This window comes from Lathyrus oleraceus, chromosome 5 (genome assembly GCF_024323335.1).
Source record: "Lathyrus oleraceus cultivar Zhongwan6 chromosome 5, CAAS_Psat_ZW6_1.0, whole genome shotgun sequence".
NCBI classification, from domain to species: Eukaryota; Viridiplantae; Streptophyta; class Magnoliopsida; order Fabales; family Fabaceae; genus Lathyrus; species Lathyrus oleraceus.
In genome coordinates this window covers 630,721,852-630,732,480 of record NC_066583.1, presented here as the reverse complement: position 1 = coordinate 630,732,480, position 10,629 = coordinate 630,721,852, and the positions used below count along the sequence as shown (strand labels likewise).

At 33.8% G+C, this 10,629-nt stretch overlaps 2 protein-coding genes across 2 annotated transcripts; one reads left to right on the top strand and one right to left on the bottom strand.

Moving 5' to 3' along the window:
* The first annotated feature begins 613 nt into the window (after positions 1-613).
* On the top strand, positions 614-2,574 carry LOC127087365 (serine/threonine-protein kinase BLUS1). The gene has a single exon (XM_051028248.1). The coding sequence runs from the start codon at positions 653-655 to the stop codon at positions 2,231-2,233; it is 1,581 nt and encodes a 526-aa protein (XP_050884205.1). The 5' UTR covers positions 614-652; the 3' UTR covers positions 2,234-2,574.
* A 28-nt stretch (positions 2,575-2,602) lies between these two features.
* On the bottom strand, positions 2,603-5,877 carry LOC127087366 (LOB domain-containing protein 7). Its single transcript, XM_051028250.1, has 4 exons — positions 5,729-5,877; positions 5,236-5,307; positions 3,171-4,053; positions 2,603-2,846 (listed from the first exon to the last, which is right to left on the bottom strand). Exons 3-4 carry the CDS (start codon positions 4,014-4,016, stop codon positions 2,841-2,843), a joined length of 852 nt encoding a protein of 283 aa, XP_050884207.1. The 5' UTR covers positions 4,017-4,053; positions 5,236-5,307; positions 5,729-5,877; the 3' UTR covers positions 2,603-2,840.
* Between the last annotated feature and the right edge of the window lie 4,752 nt (positions 5,878-10,629).

Sequence of the window (10,629 nt, the reverse complement as noted above, 5' to 3'; positions counted from 1 at the left end):
AATATCAACATTATTTTAAAAAAATTAATAAGTTTTAATATTTACACATGCAACATGTTGCATGAGTATCTAGTTTAATTTATTACAACTCATTTAAATAATAGTACTATTTTTAAAGGCAAAAATTGAGTTTGTAAATGCCTCCAAATCCACACCTTCAAACATATACATAAAATATATTGGATTTCAACAAATCCACAGCTTCATATAGAAATATCAAACTTAAAATCTAAAGATTGGATCTAAATCCAATGACGTGGTGGATGTGTAAAAGCCTAAGTGTAACAAATTTATATTATGAGTTTCTAATAGAAATTGGTGTAAATGATGCACACACAAAAAAAAACTATAAATAAATTAAACTTACTTACTTATTTCGTAATTAATTAATATAGTAGTTATACATCATTTTTGTGATTCACATGCATGGCTTCACAGCCACAGTATATCAATGAGAAATAAATCACCTCTAGCTTATGATACTTTCTTCTTTTTTCATCAACCTTCACAAGAAAACTGCTTAAACTCAATCTACCCTTTCTTATCAATTAATTTCCTCCATCCACCTATCCATCACCATTCCATGCAACTCATATAAATTCTTCCTCTTGTATATATTTTCTAACAACCCATTTCAATTTTCAACCTCTATATGAAAACTTCCATGGCAAGCAACATAGTAGAAAGGGTGCAATATCCATTAGACTCTTCCTCCTACAAGATCATCGACGAGATTGGCGCCGGTAACAGCGCTGTCGTCTACAAAGCAATCTGCATCCCCATAAACTCCATACCAGTTGCTATAAAATCCATAGACTTAGATCGTTCCCGCCCCGACCTCGACGATGTTCGACGTGAAGCGAAGACATTATCACTTCTTTCTCACCCCAACATCCTCAAAGCTCACTGTTCCTTCACGGTGGACCGCCGTCTTTGGGTGGTTATGCCATTTATGGCAGGAGGTTCATTGCAGTCCATAATCTCTCACTCTTTCCAAAACGGCTTAACCGAACAATCCATAGCAGTTATTCTCAAAGACACTCTCAATGCTCTTTCTTACCTCCATGGACAAGGTCACCTTCATAGAGATATCAAATCTGGTAACATCCTTGTTGACTCAAATGGATTAGTGAAACTTGCTGATTTTGGTGTTTCTGCTTCCATTTATGAATCAAACAACTCTGTAGGAGCATGTTCTTCTTATTCATCTTCATCTTCTAATTCTTCTTCTTCTCTTATGTTTACTGATTTTGCTGGAACACCTTATTGGATGGCTCCTGAGGTTATTCATTCTCATAATGGTTACAGTTTCAAAGCTGATATTTGGTCTTTTGGGATAACTGCTTTGGAGTTGGCACATGGAAGACCACCACTTTCTCATCTTCCTCCTTCTAAGTCAATGATGCTTAACATCACCAAGAGGTTTAGGTTTTCTGATTTTGATAAATATATTTACAAGGGTCATAGTGGTGGAAGTAATAAATTTTCTAAGGCTTTTAAGGATATGGTTGCTTCTTGTTTGAATCAAGATCCTGCAAAAAGACCTTCAGCTGAGAAGTTGCTTAAGCATTCATTCTTTAAAAACTGCAAGGGACCAGAGTTTTTGGTGAAGAATGTGTTGAATGGTTTGCCTAGTGTTGAGAAAAGGTATAAAGAGATCAAAGTTACAATGGGTGCAGATTCGAATGGTAATGATGATGATGGTGATGATGATGAGAACTCAGTGGTGAATGTGAAGCAGAGAAGAATTAGTGGATGGAATTTCAATGAAGATGGGTTGAAACTTGAGCCGGTATTCCCAAAGGACCCGTGCAGAGAAGATCATGATGTGGTGAAACAAGTTCGGTTTGAAGAAGAAAACGCGATCCAAGTGGAGGAAGATGTTGCATCATCAGGAACTGTGATTGACGCAAACCTCAATGCTTCTGATGAGGTTGATATTGATGATGTTAGTGGTGTTGTGAAGAACCGTGAAGCTACGTTGGCGACTCTGAGTGTGTTGAAAGGGAGCTTGGAACAAGAACTGGGACAGGTGAAGTTTCTGATGAGTCTAATTGGTGGAAATGGAGAGGAGAATCATGTGGCTGAGAGCGAGGAGAAAACGGTGAAGGAGATCTCTAAGTTGAGGATGGAGTTAGAAACTGAGAGGAAGAAGAATTTGCAGTTGGAGCTGCAGCTTGAGAATATCAAGCTTCACCTAATTTCATCTACTGCTAATAGTCCTACAAGTTAATATATGTTTCTATAATGTCTCGGAATAAATCCATATGTTTGTGATGTTTTATATGTGCAGTGGAATCTGTGTAACCGTTCCAAACAATCTAAACTCATGTTATAGAGTTTAGACCCTTTATACGGTCACACAGATTGCAAAGAATCTAAGCTCATGTCAACGGATTGCAAAACCAGATCAAAATCCAAATATCCGTTGTATTTAGATCAAACGATCCTGCAATCCGTTGCCACCTTGCAGCGAGACTGCATCGGATCTGGATCCAATGTAAGCTCGTAATTCTCATGTACAAAGTTGTTGCGGTGTTGTTATAGTATGGCAAACAGATATTGAAATAACAATTGCTCCAGCCTCAAAAAAACTCAAATCAGTAACAGCAATAGGAAAGAACTCTATGCCTTACAAAAAAAACACATGCAAAAAAATTACTATTCTGAAATTTGGACACTATTCTAAGTCTAAAAAAACTAGCAAAAAGTTTCTGCAATCTATTCTAATAATAACTTAAAAAAATAATAAACAAAGCTGCTGCACCTTTCCAATCCATGGAGTCACCTGCTTCTCCTTTTATTACAGCCCTGTCTTTCTTATTCACAATACAGCTTCATCATAACTGCATATTTGAGTAAAATATCACAATATCAGATAACATAATCATAATATCATAACAATAAAAGACATTTATAGTAATGATCTAATTCCTGTAAGCCAAAAAATCTCAAGAAATCCTAAGAATTAAATGAACTATTGTAATGATATGTAACAGATAAATTAATGACAAAACTTGGCTTCATGCATGAAATACACAATCATGTACATATGGAATATGTCAAAAGCTAATACCCATGCAATGCATTATAGGATCATCATGTGATTCATCCAATGAAACTCAAACTAAATAAGATCATGAATCAATGATATACAAATAATTAACCACCTGGTGTCTCGGATCGATAGTACTTCTGACGATATCCGACGAATTCATTTCATTGATTAGGTCAAAACCGGGTTTCTGATCATCATTTAAATGGTCATCGCCAAGCCGTTCTTGATCTACCTCATCCACCTCCTTTTTATTCTCCTGCAACGATAGCGGCGGCGACAACGGTATAGAATTCACCCACGTGTTAAGATCCTCTTGTAAAGGAACATAATTAGGGTTGACACCGACGACATCATCAACAACATACTGCGGTTGCATTTGCGGTTGCGGTTGAAACATATTCATATCATCCAACTGTTCTCCAACAAAATGCTGCTGCTGTTGCTGATGTTGATGTTGATGTTGATAATTAGGAGGATTAATAATAGCTTCATCATCATGATTATTATTATTAATATTAATATTATTATCATCGGGAACGACGGCGATATCACCATAATGATGATGATGATGATGGGAAGAAGAAGAAGCTGCAGCAGCTCTACAAATAGCAATCTGTTGAAGAGTGAAATGAAGCTGGGCGGTATAAAAATCAATCTGAGATTGAAGATTGTGAATATGTCTATAACAACCACCAACAGGATCCAAAGCACGCATATCAGATTGATAAACAATAGTAGACATGGTTAGGTCTCTAGATTCAAGAGGAACATTCTTAAGCATGTTGGTGATTTTACCGACACCGAATAATTTATGGGCGTTAAGGAACTGTTTTTGACGTTCGTGAGGAAAATATGGTGCGAGAATACAGGTTCGACCGCACTTCCTACGTTGGTATTTACAAGCAGAACAAGCCTGTGGGGTTCCTCCGTTGCCGTTTCTTGAAATGTTGATGTTCATGCTTCATAATATTTTTGCGTCTCCGCTGCCGATGCACCTGCAACTTTTATTCTATTTCAATCTCCGATTATATTTCAATCTGTTTTTAATTTTTTTTAAAATTTTTTTAATTATAATTATAAATAAAATAATGATTCATAGGAGAGAGACACTAACTTAACAGAATCTGTTCTGTTCAACGCTATTTTTGGATCCTATACAAGAATGCCACGTTCTCATATACATTAATTAAATTAACTAATTAATAATTAATTCGGCTAACTCCAATTATTTAGTCTAGTTGGCGAGTTTAGGTATAATCTTGAACCCTAAATTTACCCTAAATTTATGTATATATAAAAATAGTAACTTGGCCTATTAAGTACTACAAGACTCTTTCATTAAATTAACAAAATTAAATAATATTAATTTTTTGGCAATTGATATTAATTTTATAAATTAATTATTTAAAAGAGAAAGTTTGTTAATTTGGTACTTATTTTTTAGGCTTAATTATGTTTAGTTAAATTAGCTAAATTGATATCTGTGCATGAATAGCTAATTAAAGGGACGCGAATATCTAACATCTCACTTGTTCAATTTTTTTTTTCAAAAAAAAATATAATTTTTTTATCAATTCTCATTAATTCATATTTTAACTATTAAATTGTCAAGATTAAAATATAATAATAAAGTTCAATTATATTTTTAATATTCTGAATTTTACAATCGGACTATATTGTCCTCTACATTTTGTTTGCAATTTTTGTAGTTTCCACTCCAATTTTCTTTTAAAAAAACCTAAAATACTTATTATTTTGACGTGACACATAAGTTTTACCATTAATGTGTCATTTCTTTAAAATTAAATATTCAAAACAAACAAAAAAATTAAAAATTTGAAATTAGTCCTAGTTAGGCCAGTACAAATCAAAAGTTTGATAACTAAAATTAGTTTTTGTTCTCGTTTTAGCAAAGAAAACAAAAGAGGTATATTTCAATAAGGCCTAATTCCTATATATGACTTAAAAATATATATCAATTACGAAATAGTTATACGGAAAATTTTTATATGGCTTTAACTATTAATTTGACTTGTTTTTTATATAAAAAAAATCTATTTATTTAACTTTTAAATTTTTAATTAATAGTTTCTACTTCTAGCCTCAATTTTTTATTTTTTTATTATAAAAAATAAAATAAAAAAAACTGCTCCATATGTATAGGAATTGATGTATACCTGGAAGCTTCTGTGCCCTTGTTTAACACTTTCTCTAGCAAGCAGCTAGATGAATTTCAAGTATAAACATTTCTGCAATATATATGAATAAAAAAAACTTTCAATTAAAAATTTGAAAACACATTGTAACCTAAAATAGTAAAATCAAAAGAATCTATTTTGCTATATATTGTGCAAATTAAAACCAAATTGATCAATTCGTTAACCTAATAATACATCTAAATGCGATACAGGAAAATTTATAATCAATAAAGAGAAAACAGAGGATAGAAAAGAACTCGCAGGTATCTAAAATCAAATAAAAATCATTGAAAGAAACGATTTTGTGAAAGGAATTGAAATGTTGAAAGAAAAGCAATACAGAAATAAAATCAAGATTGAATCACACAACATGGAATAGATCATTCAAGAAATTAATTGATCAGAAGATGAATAACAAAAACCACTGTGCGAGAAAGAAAGAAAGAAATGAAGGTTGGGGATGATTACGTACGTGTTCTTCTTCCAAATTCTGGTAATTTCTTTTCCAAATTGGAGAGTTCATCTTCCAAAATTGAAGCGCATACTGGTAATAGCATTTTGGCGGGTTAGGGATTAGAAGCTAGTTTATATATATGATGACTGTGTAAATGTTGCTAACGGTATTTTTTCACTTTTTTATGTTAAATTTTAATTTTAATGGTACATTTAGGCAAGACGATTGGAGATTACTAGAGGATTTAATATATTTTTTAAAATGCTTATTAGAGTTTTATTAAAAAAACAATTTAATAAAGTATTAAAATAATTCATTTTAAATATTTTTATAAATTAAAAAAAGTTTAATTTAAAATTTTAAAAATATGGACCAGTTTAGTAATTTGAAAATTTAAAAGGACCAATTTATTGAATTTTAAAATTTATTAAGGAACAATTTGCAACAAACACCTTGTTAACGGCCCTGTTGATCGATAAATTAGCAAGTATCTAATCTTCCAATATAATAATAAGGTAAATTTTCCCAAGTATCGATCTCAATGACTACTTGACGAAACAAAGTTCTTGTTTCAATTTAATTAAATAAGAGACTTTAGGGGATTTTGGATTGTTGGTTTTAAAAATAGAAAATAAAATGTCAAGAAAGGTGTATGATTGAATTCATCAATAACACTAAATTAACCTTGCAACAACTTAATTCAATGATATTAACTACCGGTTCTTAAGGATTTTTACTCCTAAGTCCTTAATGAGAAACCTTGTAATCATTCAAATTAATCCTTATGTCCATAATGAATCACAAATGAAATTAAGCATTATTTTAATCAAGAATATTCCGGTTTTCACATGGTATCCCTAGGCCTAGGTGATATCTAATATGAATTATTCACAATTAAGCATTAACAATGACAATCAAACCTAAATATTAATCATAGATCAGACTCATTTTTTTCGAAAGAGAAAGCATTACGCACAATTTGCAAATAAGTCATATATCATAAAATCAGTTATTACAAGGTAAAAATCTAAAGTTGTATCATAAATCCAAACCAGGGACACTCCATAGCATTGAGGGGTTTAGCTACTCATAGTCAAAAAGAAAAAAAGAAAAAAAGGTGAAGACATTAAAAATTAATGGAAGAAAAGAGATCTACAATCACAAAAGTTCATGAAAATCTTGATTCACCACGAATTCTCTAGTGCTTCAGCCTTCAAAACGCGCTCTTTATACTCCAAAATTGTTCAACCCTTGAAAATTCGTGTTTTTTTGCTAAAATAGACAAATTTTGGCTTTTTTCAGATATGGGCCACTCATACGCATATGGCTTCCTCCCATGTGTGTATGGCTTCATTTCACGCTTACTCATACGCGTATGCCCCAGGGTAGGGCATATGGCCTGGATGGATCCATACGCGTAAGGCTTCTGCTGCACATGAGGACTTGACTTGGTCGGTCTCATACGTGTAAGGGTTTTCCCATACGCATGAGTAGAGACTTGTTTTTCACCCCCCCCCCCCCCTCCTACTGGTACGCGTATGTTGGGGTGGGGGATGAGTCGTCATATGCATATGAGAGGCCTCATGCGCGTATCGGCAAGAAGCATGCTTTTTCTTCAATTTTTCTCCTACTCATGTGTTTGTCATCTGATTTCTTCTTTGATCTAGATCCTCTTGATCTTTTGGCCCTATAAACATGTCAAACACTACCTCAAGCGTAGAAAATAGCTCAGAATCATCGAAATACTAGCAGATCAAATTTTTGTAAAAATCTACAAAAATAACTTAACTTACTACCCAAACTCCTAGTAATTCAAATGCTTTTGGCCTTCAAATGACATCAAAACTAACATAATTGGTGACTGATCACAACCCCAAACTTAGCTTGTTGTTTGCCCTCAAGCAACTTTCAGCATCAAAACATCATCTCTCCAATCATCAGCAAAATAAGGCTGCAAACACATACCTTTAAGATCTTCAATGGTTCTCTTTCTTTCCTATCTTTTGTTCGACCTGATCATCAAGATCGAATGGTCTGTCACACCAACACTTGAGAACATTGTTTTTCCTTTCAACCTTATTCACACTCTAACCATTTCTCTCTGGTTTTAATGCATATACACTTAAATTTCATAGTACGCATTACCATAGGCTTGCATAAGCTCTTTTTCAATTACCAGATACACACTACACAAAATTTTGGAGGTCTTTTCAAGTTGTAATGGGACTAAGGCTAAGGTGGGATAATATAAGGATAAATTGGCTAATGGTTCAGAGTATTTCCATCATTCTTTTCACTATGATCACTCCAAAGTATCACTGCTGGAATTCCTTACATATTACTTTCTTTGGTCAGCGGGCTAGACTTCTCAATTTTTCAACTGAGTTCTATTTATGGTGAGTGTTCCTGTGTATGTATTTTTTCTTTTTTTTTCTTTTTCATTAAGCTCTTTTTGAGCTTCTTTTTCACTTTTTCTTCTTTTTTTTCCAGGTGCACTCACCTTTTTGTACTGTTGCACAACTACCCCAAACTTAAAGGTTGTTATTCCAACAGCAACCTCAAACTTAAAGTGAAACATAGATTCAAAAACAAAAGATAATACTTTGGACATGATAGGGAAGTGTTTTAGGCCATTTGTTTATGATATGGTAAAATAGTAACAAATAAGGGGGATATAGGCTCAACATGGGTTAACAAAGGATATACTAAAAGATGGGATGGCTAGAAAGGCTCTGGGGTGTAAACAAATAACGTGCCTCAATGTGTGCAATATGCACAAGCTATCAGAAAAGAGAAGACACAAGTTCTAAATGATAAAAACATACCTAAATGCTCCCATAGGATGAAATTTGTGTTTGGTTTTTTCTGTTCTCACCACGTTGGTAAGGGCCAACAAAGTCCACAGTGCCTCGCATGTGATGCAACTTTTTTACACTTTCAGTATGACATGACACCCCTTTTGGTAAAACGTCTAGAGAACCACATCAAATTGTTTCAAAAATATTGTGACTGCTTGGTATTGGCATGATTTGGGCAGACAAACTTTGTCTGGGTGTTCACGGTCTGTAACTCATGCAAGTTATCATCACTTAAATAACATACACATAAAGATGAATGAACTGAAAATACCAATAATATAATAAACTCGGAGTTTTTGGCAACATATACAAAAAAAACCAAAAATGAAAGTACATCAGCTCATCAAACATAAAAGAAAAGAAAGATAAAAAGAAAGAAAATTAAAACTAATCTTTGTTTGCGTCCTTGTTTCTGTCCATCATCGGAGTGTCATAGTTGATCATAGCATCTGGGTCACCGTGATGCACAAAGGCTGAAATCGGAGACATTTGTCATGTCTGGCCTCTATGCTCTGGACTCCTTACTAAACTTTGTTGTTGTTGCGAGGTAGGCTGAGAGAAGGGAGACTGGTGGTACTGTTGCTGGACTGGCCCTCCAAGCTGGATCGGAGTATCCATCCCAAGATACCGGTAGCTGTCGCATCTCGAAAAATACGATTCATCGCGATGGTCGTAGAAAAATGGTTCGAACAGAGTCGCCACCAAACTTTATTTATTCCAATCAAGGAATAAGAAAATATCGATAAAACCTTTTTAAAATATAATAATGATCTTCCCAACCATATTCAGGTTTAGGAGTCGATTACGCAAGGGGAAGGTATTAGCACCCCTCACGTCCGTTGTATTCAACGGGAACCTTTTAGTCTAATTTGCGATTTGAATGTTAGCTAAATGTTACTTGTTTTATTCGAGAGATAAAAAGATTGAAAAGAGATATGAATGAAAACCTCAAAAGGGGGGAAAAGGGAGGTTTTTTATTAGTGTGCTCGTCAAGATCTCGCAATCTCGTGCCTACATATCCCTATGGTGCAATAAGGAAATCAGAGCATTTGTAGTTCGGGGAACTACGATTTGTTGGTGTCTTTTAATGAACAATTGTTTAGATCGTGTTCTAAAGGTTAAATATTGGCTTGTCTACTCTCGTCGGAGGCTTAAGCACTAGTTTGTTATGCGCGTTAAAAGGGATTGAACAATGTTCTTTCTGAAAAGAGTTTTGATCACACAGGGGTGATAAGCTAGATTAATAAGTTGGAATGTTTGGTTTTATTAGTTTCGATCGCACGGGGGGAAAGAAAAAGATAGATTCGATGTGTTGAGATATTTTGTTGGATGGTGATTACTTGGATAGTCAAGTAAAGCAACTCGTATCCAAATAGTCTATGAGAGGAATTGAAGGCTCTAGACCATCTCCTTTTTCATCCTTAATTGTAAAAGGACTTAATAATGGTTAAGGTGTTTTAAAATGGATAATGAATACTCAGATAATTGAGTAAGGCAACTCGCCTCCAAGTATCCGGGAAAGGGAATAGAAGGCTCTAGACCACTTTCTTTTTCATCTAAGTGATTATGAAAATGGATTTGCGTATAGTTAATGTATTTTAGACAAACGACAAATGCCTGAATGACTAAGTAAGGTAACTCATATCCAATCATTTGAGGAGAGGAATCGAAGGCTCTAGATCATATCCCTTTTCATTTAGTTTATTATGAAAATGTTTTAATTTAATCGGTTTAAAAGGTTTAAGAGAAATGATAATTATTTGACTAACCGAGTAAGGGAACTCGTATTCAAACAATCGAGGAGAGGAGTTGAAGGCTCAAAACCATTCCCCTTTTCATTTCCAAATGAAATGGTGTTTAGATCCTAATTAGGTATTTTAATTTGACTTGGATTAAAATACTCGATGTTGGATCGAGGTTTGAAATTTATGTTTGCGAATAAATTGAATTATATTTAGTGAATCAATCATCTAATCAATTAATTAAAATCGAATAGGTCTCATTGTAAGAAATCCCAAGAGTAAGCTATGTGAGGTTGGCGACGATGCTAAAAGAAATCGA